Raw genomic sequence first — 17,276 nt, 5'->3', positions numbered from 1 at the left:
GAATGACAATAAAGTAGATCTGAATCTGAATCTCTCTGATTTCATCATTAAATTCGATCCCCTTTTGTGTTAGGGTATGTTTTTCTACACTAACCACTGCTCCGCCGTGCTGCCCTTTGTTACATTATCAGACAGTTTATTTTTTGTTGTTTTAAAATCTCTTTACGGTCTAATCCTCTTGTCTAAAACCCCAAGGAATTAACGTCATCGTCCATTCCTAAACTTCTTTATCAACAAGGAATGAATAATAAATAGTAGTATTTTTTAACACGGAATGTTCATACTTTTAATTACTAATTGTTTTTCCATACTTTATGAATTGAAGTCTCTGTTTACTTTTGAAAGACAATTGAATGTCTTAAATCTCTTCACGGTCTAATCCTCTTGAGTAAAAAACAACTACACATGACTGTGTCACGTAAAAACACTACATCCCCCATAATAAAAAAATATGGATGGTGCTTCACGGGTATTGTAGGTTTGAAACTTTTCGAGCCAATCGCTAAAAAGAAAATCCAAACAACATTTCCCACAAAACCACGCGGTTTTTGAATACGGAAGTACGCAAGCTTAGTGCCTGTGGTTGACATGATTGTTTTCGTGCCAGTGTTGCAGAAAAGGAAAAAAAGTTACATTGCCCTGAGCTTATCCGATCAAACGATTTCGTCTTAATTCCCATAAGAGACGTTTAGGAGTTTTCACGCAATATTTCGCAGCGAGAGAAACGAAGTCACAGTTGAGGTAACATTTTTTTGTACAACTTTAATCGCTACAAAGGTGTAAATTGTGCAAAATTCACATTGCGATCATTTACAGCCCCAAACGGCGAACAAAAGTTAGCTTTGTTGGTTTGGTCCGTGTTCATTATTATCATCAATTCCTATTCAATGTTAGTTTATTCTAATGTCAATGTTTTGCTTATGTGTGCTTTGATGCGTGATGTATTCCAACAGAGCGAAAACGTCTAAAGTGCACGTTGTCAGGCAAGAAATATGCACAATACCACGATTTTGTTTTTCTATTTGGTTTCCTATTTGTGTGTTTCTGTCCGTCTGTCTATATCATGTAAATCTGGAGCGACAAACATGTCATACAGCATCCAACTCACTCAGGTTACAGAAATGTTGGACTGTTGCCGCCTGGGACCACACCCCTCTAATATATTGGGTGATTTTAAAATATGACAAGAAAATTTAGCAAATTCCGCACTTAAACCTAAAAGATCGTCTGTATTTGTGTAACTACAATACTGTACACTGCCCTGCAGTACAGTTATTCAAATACACAAGACCTTACTACTTGTACGGCTTAGACTGAAATAACACTACAAGGCCGGACATTAACATACGTCAACTCACATGGGCATTATTAGTAGCTGACTTGATATTATATGATTGCGTTGCACAGATATAAGTAAATTCTGAGTAAACCACTGCCCTTCTACAACTGCGCTTGGGCAACAGTCCTCATGTTTTGTGTAGTCACTTACTGAATTAACAAACTCATTAGGATCAAGAAAAGAATTGTAGAACTGTGTGTTTTTGTGGGTTTTTTGTTTTGTTTTGTTACCTGAAGTCATACTGTAATAAAACTAAGTAAGTAAGTAAGTGGACTGCATTTATATAGCACTTTTCAAGTCACTGAAGACCTCCCAAAGCGCTTTACAATGTGCTTCACTCTTACCCATTCACACACACTCACACACCGATAGCGGCTTCAGTCATGCAAGGCCCCTACTGGCTTATCAAGGGCATTAGGGGCTAGTGTTTTGCCCAAGGACACTTTGACGATCATCTCGGAGGCGATCATTAGCAATGTGTCTAAGACATAGCTAAAATATAGGGTTAGTTTTCGGGAACATCAATATACATTTTTTGGTACATCCCAACAAAATAAATGGCTAGTTGCCCTTTAAGTTCGAAATTTCTCATGGCTCAAGAAGTTGCTTTGGAAGCAAATTGTAGATTGTCTTGTATCAGTCCTAGTTATATTATTGTCTTATACAAATATGTATATTTGTTTAAAAAAATCTGGACTTTTTCCATAAAGAACATTTATTCTACTAGTGAGCTTCTATTAAAAGTGAAAATGAGTGTTTCCTAGTATGGGCATCTAAATACTGAAACTGCTTTCAGATTGAAAAGTCATGAGTAAGACGGCATTTCTTGGTGGGAGCGAACTTGTTCCTCCACGGAAGCATCAAAACAAAGGAGCTCCTTGAATTCGAAATAGTCCACAGTGGGCCGTTTAGCCAACAGCCAAAAAGTGTGAAACTCCTCGCAGCATGCACATTTTCTAAAACAGAGCTGCAGACTATGACTGAATGTGGGTTGAGGCGTATCGTCATAATTGGGATTTTTAATGTCCTTTTCTAGGCTTCATCCAAAGCAAGTTGGAAACTATTTTGATAGTTAACATCTTTTGTACTTCATAGTCAGGAAAGATTAATTAAAAGACTCGGAACTTGTCAAATTCATCCAGAATGAATGGAGTATAGACACATTTTACAAGTTATGACAATAATAGCAAACTAAATTGGATGGGTGGCCTGTGATCAAATGTGTCCTCTATTCACTGACTTAAAAAAACACCCATAATAATTACTGGTATATTTTTTTCCTCATGTGACTCCCACACCACTCACCAAGCTAAGCTAAAAGCCACAAATACCCTGTACACAAAATTACAAGTATAGTAATGTAGTGTGAAGCGTAAAGACCACAAGTGGCCAAAACTAATATCTGCACCTCCACAAACGCTACTTTTGTCGAAAACTGTCATCTAATTCTTAAAAAAAAGTTTACATCAAAATATTATTTATACACTATGTAAAAATGTATTCCAAGTAATATTCAATTTCAATAATTTATAAAAACAGGTTCTTTATTAAAAACATAAAAAGTAATGATATTAAAAAAAATTTCAAAGTGCTTACATCTCACACTAATAAACATATGACTACAATACTAGCAAGACATTATACAGTTTTCTATACCGACGACTCCTTCTGTTTTTTCTAACTTAAACGAATTTTGTGAATTATTTAGCGCCCCCTAGTGCTTAAAAAAATTACCGTATTTTCCGCACTATAAGGCGCCCCATAAGTCTTAATTTTTTTCAAAAGCTGACCATGCGCCTTATAATACAGTGCGCCTTATATATGGCTGAATATTAAGTCGCAAGGTCTCGCAACTTACGCAACAGCCGCCAACTCGATTTTCCCCCGAACGTGGACTAGTCCGCTGTGTATGCTGGGATTTATATACCGGCGTTTCATTGGCTAACCAATGTGTCAATCATCATTTGAATCGATCGCTATTGGCTGAAGTTATTCGGAGCCTCGGATAGGCTAGAGGGCCAAAACAAACCCTTCAATTGGCCGAAAAAGATGTGTCAATCATAAGTTAAATCGATCGCTATTGGCTGAAGTTATTCGGAGCCTCGGATAGGCTAGAGGGCCAAAACAAACCCTTCAATTCGCCGAAAAAGATGTGTCAATCATCCGTTAAATCGATCGCTATTGGCTGAAGTTATTCGGAGCCTCGGATAGGCTAGAGGGCCAAAACAAACTCTGCAATTGGCCGAAAAAGATGACTGTTAATAGCAAGCTTGCTAAAGTACGCCATAAACAAACATGTTTCATTAGTCTGTATTTGTAAATATTTTACTGTCCTGGATTTACTTCACTCACGGTTGTAAGAAGACCATGGTTGCGTATCATTATTGAACGTGAGAACTTAGGTGAGCTATGCGGCTTTATATTTTCCCGGTATCTTGTTTTAGAACAATCTTGATGTTGCTGTGATGAGTTGAGTGAATTAAACTCAATTCCAAGTGTTTATTGTCATATGCACAGTAAAGATGCGAGCGAAAAAGAAAATAGAAACTAAGGAATGGTTGGCATTTCTTGAATCCCAAGACTTTAACCTTCCGAATGATATTTGAAACGATGCATTTGAGTGGCATCGTACGGACACCGCATCCACATGTGTCTACGACACGTATTTGCTTCTTTGCAAGCTTTGGGAATGTTGAGGGGGTAATAAGTTTGACTGAACTATCTGACTGTTATGTCGACGTTCCCATTGTAGCGCCTTATAATCCGGTGCGCCTTATCTATGGAAGATATAGGACCAAAAACAATTTTTTTGGGGGTGCGCCCCATAACCCGGTGCGCCCTTATTTGTATTATTAGAATAAACAAAGAAGTCAGCAATATAATTAACAGATTTTCTGCTTGTCTAGTATCATGTGTATGGTTTCTGACTATGGGTTTGTCCTTTCTCACACGCAGCAGCCATGGGAAGTGAGCCGGGCCCAGTTCAGATTGTGACAGTGTGCAAAGAGGAACACTCGTTTTCACTGGATGAGACAGCGCTGGAGCGCGTCCTCTTGGCCCCTGAAGTCCGAGATAAGCATGTGGTGGTCCTGTCGGTGGCCGGTGCCTTCAGGAAGGGAAAGAGCTTCCTGCTTGACTTTATGTTGCGATACATGTACCGAAAGGTGAGAAAGGCCACAAGCCTTTTCTATGGAAAGTACTCATATTACGACATTTGTGACTTTTTCCTCGTAAATGTGCCTCAAACACTCCATTGTAGGTCACAGTGAATACAAAATTTAAATTTAACATATTTTGAATTTAAAAGATTAGTGTTCGAAATCGTGGGGAAATGATTCTCTTGACTGAATAGGTTCAAACCACACCCTGATCATCTCTCAATTCTCATTTAAATAATCTTGATGCTACAGCAACTGGAAAAAGTCAGTGTCCTATTCACAGTTTTGGAAAGATTTTATGGGATCGCAAAAACAAAAGGATCCTTTCTTGTGATTTCAAGTAGTCATTGCAAAACATAGCTGTATACGTCTAAATGATGTATTTATTTACTCACTCATTTACTCACTCACTCACTCACTCCCTCAGTTACTTAGTCAGGTACTTGGTTAGTTAGTTAGGCACTTAGTCAGGTACTTGGTTAGTTAGTTTGGTACTTAGTTACTTACCTACTCGGTTATTGACTCGGCTAATTACTTAATTAGTTAAACACTAACCTAGTTACTGACTTACACACTTTATAACTTACTAACTTACTTAAGTATTTAGTCACTTACTGACTTTGGACACTCACTTAGACACTTACTTTGTGGGTTACTCACTCACTCACTTGCTCACTCACTCACTCCCTCCCTCACTTTCTTACTTGGTCACTTACTTATTTAGTCCATTACTTACTTAGTCATTTACTTACATAGTCTCATATTTACTTGGTTACCAAGTCACTTACAGAGTTACTTAGTCACTTACTTTTTCCATGAAATAAATATTTACCTCATACCTGAAATAAAGACATTTATGAATACATTAAGTTACTTGAAAAGTGAACGGCAATCAAGAAAATTGTGCATTGATTTGAAGTAAGAATAGGCAACCATGACGTTTGAAAAGTGAAAGGGAGAAAGTGTAGTTACTGTGGAAAAGCTGCCACACCCTGCAGCACCATGTGAACTGACAAGTTTTTTGACAAGAAATTATTCCAAATGACAGGGTGGATTGCACCCATCAGCTGATATGTTTTGATTAAGCAACACTACTGGCTTTACTACTTCTATGACTAGCATCCCTTTCGCATGCATGCCTGCACTGTCACCAAAGCAAATATGAGCCCATCTTGTGATGATGATACCATCTTGTCTTTCTGCGGTGTGTTCGAAGGGCGACGAAAACTGGCTGGGTCACGACGATGAACCTCTGTTGGGATTTTCTTGGCGCGGCGGCTCGGAACCAGAGACCACAGGCATCCAGATCTGGAGCGAGGTCTTCCCTATCCAGAAGAGCGACGGAAGTGAGGTGGGCACTGCTCGCCAGACACATGAAGCCTAACAGGGCATCTGCCGTAATATTAAGTCACACAACACTGATCCACAAGATGCTTGGAATGATTCAGCCCCCATCTCGTCATCTTATTTGGACGCCTAAAATTCCTAGTACAACTGGCGCCACCTGTGTGCGACGCTACTGTTGTTCAACATTTGGCTTCCGGCGTCAGGTGTACAGTGCCATTTTGGAGGGGGAAACAGCGTGGCGACGAGCGCGTCAAGTAGGGCTGCACGATTTTTGGATAAAACCTAATAGCGATTTTTAGGACCAGTATTGCAATTTTGATGCGGTTTTCGATTTTAAAAGGAAAGTGAATATCTGCGTTAGTTTGTTCTTTTGTTGTGAGTAATTAACTCTTGGATGCATGACCTACCAGTACACACACATTTCAATGAATGGGGTCAATAATTAGTGTGGGAGGAAATAAAAATACTCATGGTATAATTTCACATACATGTTTTATGAGGAACACTGACAATATAAAAATATTACAACTTTTTTATTTTTAAAGATTTTAAAGAATAAAACTCCACTGGGTCATTTTGGTTCATTTTATATTCGTGGCATGCTTTAACCTGCCTGCGGGACGTCATAATTTTAAGAAGCAAACAGGTGTCTGTATGCCGTCACCAGTCACTGGTCCTTTCGGAGTCTCCGAATGGCCACTTTTGGAAACGCCTAGGCATACCCTTCGAAAAATGTGCAAAATTCTAATGTTTAGTTTTCCAGATTATAATCAAATTTAATCTGTGGCCAGGTAAGGCTTCATGCATCTGTCTGAGCTGTTTTCCAGCTAAGATGCCTGTGCTACACTCATATTGCATGTGATTAAAAAAAAAATCAGTCGAGAATAAAAACCTACTGTTTCTGTGTGTTCCAACTTAGATTACTAATTGTTAGTAGCACTTGCAGTGATTATTTCAGTTGGGGACAAATTTTGAGAGCGTTTCCTTTCAAAAGAGATCAAAAATCGTTCAGATTCTCCAAATAGTTTTGCAACAGCATTCAATTAACTGTGGGTACGTCTTGGATTGAGATTTAGATGAATATTACAGGATAATTATAAGTAACAGGTGAAATTTAAGTAAATAGCGCTCTCTTCTGGGGAGCTTTGTTGGGGTTTGCTGTCTATAAATCCTTGAAAATAAACCGCAGGGTTATGCGATTGCACAATTCGACTACGTCACATCGCAATGTCGATTAGATTTCTGTTAATGCCCATAGTCGTCCTTGGCAGGAGAAGTTCAGAAACTTACTGGACAAATGAAGCAATTTTATTGTGGATGGTCAATTTTAGGTGGCAGTGGTGCTGATGGACACTCAAGGAGCGTTTGACAACCAGTCCACGGTGAAAGACTGCGCCACCATCTTCGCCCTCAGCACAATGACCAGCTCCATTCAGGTGACTACAAACCATAAGCAGCAATTTCAGACATTCTTCCAAGTAATGCATGCTCATACATAAAGTTGGCACCTTAAAGTGGACTGGTATACCAAGTATTACCCTCTGTTAACACTTGAACACAAATTATTTAGTGTTTGAGCTGTTTGCACAACTTTTTCTCTTGAAGAGCAGAATCCAATAGTGCCTGACAAACACTTTTCATGGAATGGCAACAAGGATTAATTCTGAATCTTCTGCCACCTAGGGGCAGAAAGCTGACATGTTCGTTTTGTGCACATTACAATAATATTGTACTACAAATGTCACAAGTGCTATTATCCCAAAATTCAAAGTTTGTATAACTCTGTTATTGTTTCTCATTTGTAGATCTACAATCTGTCCCAGAACATCCAAGAAGATGACCTGCAGCAGTTACAGGTGAGTGTGTGATTTGTGTTTCTGTCTTGACTATTTCCACATTTCCTCTTAAGCTCAAATACATCTGGATAGATATTTAAATGGGACTTATCAATACAGAGGATCAATAACTTGATTTTATTAGATGAAAAAATTTGCCTGGCAGTGTAGTTGGTTTTACAGAATCTGACTTTTAATGTGCAAATATTATTCCACTGATATCAACGAATGACCCAAGTGTATACGTTTGTTTGCATCCTCACCCATCAACAGCTTTTCACAGAGTATGGCCGCTTGGCCCTGGATGAAATCTTCCTGAAGCCTTTCCAGGTATGACAAGTGACACAATTAGGAAAACGCTGTTAGTCTTAGCATTTTGTGTATATTTTCTTTTCACCTCGCTAGTCATTGATGTTCCTCATCCGCGACTGGAGCTTCCCCTACGAGTACACGTACGGCTTTCAAGGAGGCAACGATTTCCTCGATAAACGCTTACAGGTAAAACCATAAAGGAGAGAACAAACGGAAATCGTTAGTTTCGCTGGGAGATGGACTTCCCCCGATTGTTTTTGAAGGTCAAGGAGGCCCAACATGAGGAGCTGCAAACAGTGAGGGAGCACATCCACTCTTGCTTCACTAATATTTCCTGTTTCCTGCTGCCACACCCTGGCCTCAAAGTTGCCACTAGCCCTTCTTTTGAAGGCCAACTAAGCGGTACGAAGTCCCTTTGTTTGTTTCTGAAAAAATTTACTGTGCAGTGAACGGTCTAGATCCACACAGTTCAAAATAAGGGCCATGGGTGCTTGCTTCAAGTTTTGTTTAGTTTCTCTTTCCTCATAGAGGTCTACTGCAAATTTAAAGATAACGGGCTGATGGTGTATGCTTTCACTCTAAGGTCTCTTCTCTGAGGTTGACTTGAGGTTTCAAATCCTTTTTTTCAGCTGTGGCGCCAGAGTTTAAAGATCAGCTCAAGATTTTGATTCCCACCTTGCTGCATCCTGACAATCTGGCGGAGAAGGAGATCAACGGAAACAAAGTTACATGCAGAGGCCTGCTCGAGTACTTCAAGGTTGCAGCCTTTCCTCGGCATGGCTTTGTTCACCGGCCAATTTTAAAATCAAATCGTGGTAACTGTGGTTTTAACTCACCAGGCTTACATCAAGATATACCAAGGAGAGGACTTGCCGCAGCCCAAGAGTATGCTCATGGTAAGTTTGGAAAGATCACCACGTGTCTGATGTCGTGTTTGGCTTCTTTGAGACATATTGTTTGTCCCGTTAGGCAACAGCGGAGGCCAACAACTTGGCAGCTGTGGCAGCGAGCAAAGATCAGTATTACAGAAACATGGAAAAGGTTGGTTAGCTGGATGGTTGCTAGCATTCACACAGCACAGGCCCAGTTTTTTTTTCAAATTTAAGGAAAAAATAGAGTACAGACGCTCCGCTACTTACGACCATTCGGCTTACTAAAAACTGTAAATACAACATTTTTTTCGGGATGTCGAAAAATACCTGGACATTTCTGTAAGTTAGATTTTTTATAGTGTGTACCTTTTTCCGAGTACAGGACAGTACTGTAGTGCTTCTCTCCGCCGCTACTGTCATGTGGCGTTGTGAGAGGTCACCCAGCATATACCCGGAAGAAAAAAAATCTGCTTCCTCTTCCTAGTTCAGGTGTAAACATTCTATACTATGTCTATACTATCTCCAGTGTGCTAAGAACTTTGAAATTTTTATTGTTTAATATCTTGTGCATCCATTCAATATGGTTGGTGTAAAGTGTAAATAAGAGGCGAGCCGTTTCCTTTGAATAGGAAAGCTCGATGTGGTTGAGAAAATGGTTGGATCGCCTTTTTTCAGCCACTCCCCAACACGCAGGAGGACCTCTTGAAGCTCATCTTCTCAAAATAAGTTACACTTAACTTTATTTATCTGGATAAAACATATTATTTTATGAAATGTTTATTTTTTAGTACAAAACAATACAGGATACTTATACAAGACTTAAACATACTTATATAAATCTTAAACATACAAAATATAGAAGCAACTTATGAACAATTTCAACTTACGAATGATTGTCCGGAACCTGTCTCGTTCGTAAGTAGGGCAGCGTCTTTATAGGCTTTTTTTAAAAAATTATGTCAACGATCACATTTTCCTATTTCATGGTCAGATGCTTCTGTCAAAAGTAGAAAAAAGTGTCTGATGTTGTATAGTTATACTGCACATTGTAGGTGCTTTTAAGTGTGGAAAATAAATAAACAAGTAAAAACTCAGTTTATCCTGATTGAAAGAGTTCATCTTCTTGACCAATTTTAGAATCCCAAGAATGCATGTTTGCATTCCTTATTTTTGGAGATATATTTTTAATTTTTGGGGATTGTTTAAGTTAAGTAACGTATTCATCATTTCATAACCTATGTTTTCCTTTAAATTCTCTATCTGCAGTGTTTGCATTCAACAATTTGTGTTGAAAACGACGCTTATCTGATGTAAATATCAGCTTGTAATGTATACTTATTCTTATTTTCTTTTGATTTTTTTTTTTGCAGCCTAATCCTACTGTGGGTTGGGTGGGTGTATCCCTTAACCACTAGTGTTGTAGGGGCACCATCTATTAAATTATTTTATTGTTCTATAGCCAGATTTCAAAATACCCTAGCACAAAAAAAATCAATTGCTTCTAGAATTTTGTGTGAGGGGTAGTTTAGTATGAAAAATAAGCATATTTCACCGTGATCTTCCATCTAAATTATTCTCTGTTGTTCAGATGTGTGGCGGAGATCTACCCTACGTGTCTCCCGACTCCCTGGAGGAGAAGCACCAGTTTTACTTTAAAGAGGCACTCTACACCTTTTCCTCCACTAAGAAGATGGGCGGCCAGGACTTTTGCGACCGTTACCAAGCACAGCTGGAAAAGGAGCTTGAGGAGATGTGGGATTCGTTCACTAAACATAACGAGGTCAGACACGTCATTTGTAACGATCATGTATGACATCCAGTGGATATGCAGGCTCATTGCTCCTGCTGCCATCTAGTGGAAATAACATATTTTTAATTGAATTTCATAATCGCTGATAAAAGCTTTTAATGGTCTTAATTTTTTTTTTTTTACAAGTCCTACATTTTGTCTACAAGTCTTAAATTTAATTCTGGTGTCACACTACTATGAACTTTTACCTGATTTAAAGTTTTAAGTTGTTTATACAAAGAAACTGATATATTTACTTTTTAGTCCAACAAGTCATTTGTAACGATCATGTATGACATCCAGTGGATATGCAGGCTCATTGCTCCTGCTGCCATCTAGTGGAAATAACACATTTTTAATTGAATTTCAAAACCGCTGATAAAAGCTTTCAATGGTCTTAATTTTTTTTTTACAAGTCCTACATTTTGTCTACAAGTCTTAAATTTAATTCTGGTGTCACACTACTAAGAACTTTTACCTGATTTAAAGTTTCAAGTTGTTAATACAAAGAAACTGAGATATTTACTTTTTAGTGCAACAACAAATGCCAGATGTAATACAAGAAAAAACATTTTATTTTTATTTATTTATTACAAATAACACATTTAAAGTGAAATAAATTATCCCTGAAAAACATATAAATTAAAATATTTGCTGATCTTTGAAAAATACAGATATGATGTACAAAACGCAGCACGGCGGCGCAGTGGTTAGCGCATGTGCGGCACAGTTCAGAGGTCGTAAGATCAAACCTTCCTGTGTGGAGTTTGCATGTTCTCCCCGCGCTTGCGTGGGTGTCCTCCGGGCACTCCAGTTTCCTCCCACATTCCAAAAAAATGCATGTCAGGTTAATTGGCCGGTCCTAATTATTCCTAGGAATGAATGAGCGAGTGAGTTGTCTGTCTCTGTGTGTCCCACGACTGGCTGGCAACCAGTTCAGGGTGTCCCCTGCCCACTGCCCGAAGATAGCTGGGATCGGCTCCAGCAACCCCGCGACCCTACTGAGGACAAGCGGTGCAAAGAAAGGATGGATATATGGATATACAAAACAATTTTAGCCATTTACACACTGAACAGATTTAAGGTAAAAAAAAAAAGACAGATTTCCTAGGAATGCAAAACATAACTTAGAATATTAACTCTGCAGTGCTATAAATAAACTATAAAATACAATAGAAAATACCATTCAATTTTAACCAATTTAGACACATATACTCTGAAAAACACGCAAGAAATTATAAATTAAAATGTGTCAAACAAAAAAGAAAATAGCAGTGTCTACAAGGATTGGAATTTAAAAAGCGGTTTAAGGGACTGATTCGGCTTCTTTTTGCCACTGGCAGACAATGCACTCTGCTTTGGAGGCATCACAACAGCTTTGGCTCCTTTTACCGTGTTGACCTTTTTTTATGTAGGTTACTTTCTTTAAGGGTCTTAAACTCTTTTCTTGGGGGCCTCTGGAGCTAGGGTCTGGGTGAAACTGGGCCAAATCAGGTTCTCCACAGGCAAAGCCCTGATACATTCCACAGTTCTCAAATTTATTTTTTAATTTGCTGCACAAAATCAGATCTTAAAAAAATTAGCAATTAATGTGAAACTATAAATGAAATAATGTGAAAAAGTATAAATGACTTACATTACTTACTTACATTATTTACGTACATTAAAGGGACAATGTGTATTATGTGACCACTAGATGTTGCTGTATTGTGTAGTGCAACCAAAAACAAGTGCAAGAAGGAATACAAACTATGGAGACTCAAAGTGGTCAAAATGCCCAATTTTATCCCTCAATTTATTGCCCAGGCTTTTTGAGGTTTTTGGTTACCTGTAGCAGCAAGATGGCTGACAATTAGCTCATGATAGGTGAAATAAATTCAATTTTCTCGAGCAACGAGTATTTTTTAAAAATGCACGTTCATATCATTTTGGATTATTTTTTAAACCCAAATTGCTCTTTTTAGTTACATGTTTTTTTTTCTACCACTAGTAGTGGGTAAATAATACAACTGTTCCTTTAAACTTTCATATTACGGTGAGGACGAGCTTCAATGGACCGGGAGGGCGCCGGTGCTGCCGAGTCATCTCTGGTGGTCGGTTACGCCACAACTTTAATCTTTGGCGCGGGGCTTTAAAGTCTCCGCCGCACAGAAACCTGTCATTGGGCGTCCTGTTCGTCACAACTCTGCGCTCGCCTCTCGCGTCTTTATGCCAGAATATGTGCGAGATTGGTCTTCTATTTCATTGGATGTGGTATTGAAAAAGTTCAAAGTCTTAAATTTGAATGTTAAAATCCTATGGGAACGCTGGCATACATAGTATTAGTTTGTTGAGTTGTTTTGCAAATTGTGTACAACTCGGACTGAAATGTCATTGGCTCACAGGAAGACACAAGCAGAAAAATGGCGAGGCTACTGATTAGCCAATCAGAATGCAAAACCCAATACATGATGAAAATCTGAAATAGTGCAATTGCTATAAGTAAACCTTAATACAGCAAGGGATTACTGTATATGTATCCCTATCTTTGTTTTTTCAACTGGACTCAACTGGTAACTGTTTTTGTTTTTCTCCGCAAAGTCCAAGAATCTGTTCAGCGCCTTCCGAACTCCGGCCGTGCTGTTTGTGCTGGTGTGTCTTCTGTACGTGCTGTCGGGCGTGCTGCTCTTCCTGGGCCTGTCCACTTTCGCCCTGGTATGCGACTGTGTCCTGGGCCTGGTCATGATGTCCATGCTGACCTGGGCTTTCATCCGCTACTCTGGTCGCTATCGGGACCTGGGCGGAGCCATCGACCAGGCAGCGGGCACGGTGCTGGAGCAGGTCAGAATTCTTCCGATTGTTATCACTTGGAATAATACCACTTATTTTTCTACAAGTCAGATATCCTCTGTGGGAATGAACATTAACAAAAAAACTAATAAACAAACCAGGGATAAAAGTACTGGTTGTACCCAGTTAAGTATTGCTTTCATGTGCTGTAATCAAATTTAAACCTATTTAGACACATTTCTCGTGCAATTTGTGTTTATAGGAATGATGTGCTTTTACTGATCCGCAGCGGGGCAGTTGAATTTTGCTTTGTTCCCAAAGGTTGATCTCGGGTCGCGTCCAATTGCTCAGTCACAGGACAGCGAGTAGGGCAGTAAAGGCTTTTGATGCGCTCATTCATAAGCTGACTTGTTTGCACAGATTTTATTCAGTCATTACAGACTTCCTAACACTTGATCCATCTCATGCGCCTATATCATAAAGACTCACTGATCTCATATTCGGCATGGTGTCCGGACTCATTCGTCTAATGCCCTGCATCCCCACATTTATCATTTGTTTGCATGTATTCCTCCAATATATGTATTAAGCCCTGACCTTGTTCTTAGGTGTGAAATAAGTTTGTTAGAGGTGTAACAAACACAGTGGTAAGTTCTAATCAGACCTTGATTAAGAATAAAAAGACAAGGCGCTGTGTGTGGGAAAGTAACCTTACCTTAAGTGACTCAGGAGTTTATTCAGAGTTTAGCTCTGCAGCTGACGTTGTTTGCCAGCAGCCAAGTTCATCTCTATGTTTTGGATCTTCATCAGAGAGCCGCATGTAAACCTTGAAGACTGGCCGCAAAGCACGAGGGCGTCATCAAATAAAGGGTCAGACATGCAACGCTGGGAAAATGAAAGCCAGCAGAAATTTGACTTAGTCGTGTGTTCATTTTCACACTCAAATCCATTATATGTATCAAGAACTTTGAAAAGTCCTATTTTCAGGAACACTTTGGGGGTTAAAAATCAGTATCTTGACACATTTATATATATTTTTAAAACTACATATAGACTTACTATCATAGTTTCACATTTTCACAAATATAAATTACATTTCAGTGGTTCGATTTCAAACAGTGAATCATATACTGCTTCCTTTTTCTTGCTGGTTTTGTCACTTTTGTATCACTGGTACGTAAATGAAGTTGTGAAACGGAGTGTTGTTTTGTCTTTGTCATCAGGCCACAGTGGTGTTGAACAAGTCGAGAGGGCAGAGCATCCCCAACACCAAGAAATCCACTTAGAGGACCTGTGAGGTTTTTCATCATGACACAGTGCAAAACTGCACAGCACAGACACCCCATTCCGCACAAAGCCTTACTACCCCCACTCTAAGCCCCCCAAAACTTTCTCTGGGAGAAACACACAGCACACCAGAAAGAGATGTGCAGTCCTAAAATATTTTGACTGCATTTGCCGTGTTTATGCAACGTTTATCCGGAGGAATACTTTGCAAAAGTTGCGGGATTCTTTTTTCAAAATGTTGATAGAGACCTTAATATAAGGGCTGGCTGTTGGAACTTTTATATGCATGTTTTATCAAATTCATTTATTTCCTTTTACAATGTGCCTTGCTTAAGAGCATTCCATATTTAATTCCATTCGATTCCCAATTCAGTTGCAACATTCCGGTTTTCCACTTTGGTTTAAGTAGCAGAATGGAGGCAATTGTTACAATATGCACTTTTTGTCATGCTTGGCACCCAGAAATGTGACGGCAGTCTACAGCAAACAACCGCTATATGATTTATTTTTTTGATTTCACTGGATGATGATAAAATACTATTTAGTCTGGTCTTTCAACTCATTTGAACATAGTGCCAGACAAAAAGATGGCACATCTTTAGTTTGCACAGTTGAAACGCTTCAAATCACCATAACATAGCTGAGAACATTGTTTGACTGACGGAAACTTCAACTGAGTTCACTGCCGCCAAACAGTCAATTTGGTAAATCCTTAAGTTACCTCATTCCGATTCCAGCAAAATGATGGCGGAGCAGTATTGTTTACTAAATAAAGTTCCTTGCCTCACTTTAACATTGATCCTTGACCTAGGTACTCCTTAGTCTTAAGTGATAAAATGTATTTTGTTGTTGTTTTTCGGCATGAAGATCTTGACAAAATATTTTGGTCAATCATAAATGAAGTAATTAGGACAGTTCCGTAGCCTCGTGATCTAGACATAGGCTCTAGACATAAGCAGCAGCACTTTTAACCAATTCAAGCTCATCACCTATTTCTAAATTTTGGCATCACAAACTCTTGTCATAAAGAAAGAACATTCATTCTAAATTTTAGCTTGGCATTCCTTTCATGTTAAATAAACTCAATTTTGATAATGAAAAATCAATTATTTTTTAGATATTTGTGTGGAGCAAATTCCGTGATATTTACTATTGCCAAGCTTCTATTGATAGATGAATATTTTGTAACCTAAGCATGTAACTATTACCAAATATCCCAAGATTCCTCTTTGCTTTTGTTGCTGCCTTTGAATTAGTTCATCTCTTGCTTCACGAGATATTTACTGTATCTAGCTGTAGAACTGTTGTCGCAACAAGTTATTTTTCAATGTCACATAATAGTAAAATGAATAAACAACATGGATGTGTAGGATGACAGAAATGTGTGCTTTTGCTGCAGAGATGGATGTATAATAGAATTACACTTTGGTGACCAAGCAAATAAACAATTGGCTCATTGGACGATTCAGTTGTCTTCATTTTAACAGCTTGCAAGCAGCGACTATACTTTTTGGGAGGGGTGGACTAATATTCCCATACAGCAACATGCATTTTTAAAAATAAAAATGTCCAGTGTCTTGATAAGCGGTCTCTGATTTTCTTCGCATCAAAAGAAAATTAAGTCAGGTTGTTTCTTCCGGCGCCGTCACGAATGGCAGCCACTCCAGCAGCTCCCGTGTTATTTTCGATTGTTCTCGATTGTTCTCAGCTCAGGGATGCTGCTGGAAATGTGAATTTCCCTTCGGGGATGAACAAAGTATCTATCTATCTATCTATCTATCTATCTATCTAAAGGGACATTGTGTATTATTTCGTATTATTTTGTGCAGCCCTTTGAGACTCCTTGTGATTGATGGCTATACAAAGAAATAAACATGACCTAAACACATCCTAGAGGTAAAAAAAAAAACTCCATTCGATAAAAAATGTTTGAATATCAAGCAAAAATACATTAACCATCGTATAAAGATGCAGTTTTTAAATACTCACAGGTTGAGAAATTTGTATTTCATATAACATGAGGCTTCCCTAGAGGGGAGCTGACATGCGGTTTGGGCACTTTGAGTCTCGATAGTTAGTATTCCTTTTTGCGCTTTGGAGCACTCGTTTTGCGTTGCTCTACAAATACAAAATATTGTGGCAAAATACTACACAGGGTCCCTTTAGATACTGTTTTTTTTTTACGTAACTTGCAAAAGAAGCCAATCTAGTGAAAGCTATTTTCATCTGAACTTGTCACAGGTCAATACGAACCGATTAGGTAGCATTCACATTCCAACACAATGATTTTACTGTATAATTAATCCATTATGAAGATATTTTTTATACTTCCCTTTTTATTTTAAAAATATCAACTTATTACACTTAAGTAATCATATATATTTTTTAGATTTTAATGAGCCTTTTAGGACGCCCCAGGTTACTTTTTATTTTTTGCCAGCCTTTTTGAGGATTTTGGGTACCCGTAGCAGCAAGATGGAGGACAATTATGTCAACTCCCTTCAGGAAAGGCTCATTCTGTGTAAAATACATCTTTGTTTATCGACCTTTGGCTATTTTAAATGCATA

At 38.6% G+C, this 17,276-nt stretch overlaps 1 protein-coding gene across 1 annotated transcript; it reads left to right on the top strand.

Annotated features, from left to right (window-relative positions):
• The first annotated feature begins 560 nt into the window (after window positions 1-560).
• On the top strand, window positions 561-16,169 carry atl3 (atlastin 3). Its single transcript, XM_088344667.1, has 14 exons — window positions 561-741; window positions 4,295-4,503; window positions 5,714-5,848; window positions 7,176-7,280; window positions 7,650-7,700; window positions 7,953-8,009; window positions 8,085-8,177; window positions 8,255-8,393; window positions 8,621-8,748; window positions 8,831-8,887; window positions 8,961-9,032; window positions 10,452-10,643; window positions 13,233-13,472; window positions 14,645-16,169. Exons 2-14 carry the CDS (start codon window positions 4,300-4,302, stop codon window positions 14,705-14,707), a joined length of 1,536 nt encoding a protein of 511 aa, XP_088200793.1. The 5' UTR covers window positions 561-741; window positions 4,295-4,299; the 3' UTR covers window positions 14,708-16,169.
• The last annotated feature ends 1,107 nt before the right edge of the window (window positions 16,170-17,276 follow it).

Source organism: Urocampus carinirostris, chromosome 9, assembly GCF_059441175.1.
Source record: "Urocampus carinirostris isolate Australia breed hairy pipefish chromosome 9, RoL_Ucar_1.0, whole genome shotgun sequence".
Lineage (NCBI taxonomy): Eukaryota > Metazoa > Chordata > Actinopteri > Syngnathiformes > Syngnathidae > Urocampus > Urocampus carinirostris.
This window is presented reverse-complemented; position numbering and strand designations above follow the sequence as displayed.

What these genes read in the sequence shown, in the direction of transcription:
- atl3 (XM_088344667.1), top strand. Translation starts at nt 4,300, where the DNA reads ATGGGAAGTGAGCCGGGCCCAGTTCAGATTGTGACAGTGTGCAAAGAG. An exon ending in ATTACAGAAACATGGAAAAG is followed by an intron (nt 9,033 to 10,451) that starts GTTGGTTAGCTG and finishes TCTGTTGTTCAG; the next exon opens with ATGTGTGGCGGAGATCTACC. An exon ending in CGGGCACGGTGCTGGAGCAG is followed by an intron (nt 13,473 to 14,644) that starts GTCAGAATTCTT and finishes CTTTGTCATCAG; the next exon opens with GCCACAGTGGTGTTGAACAA.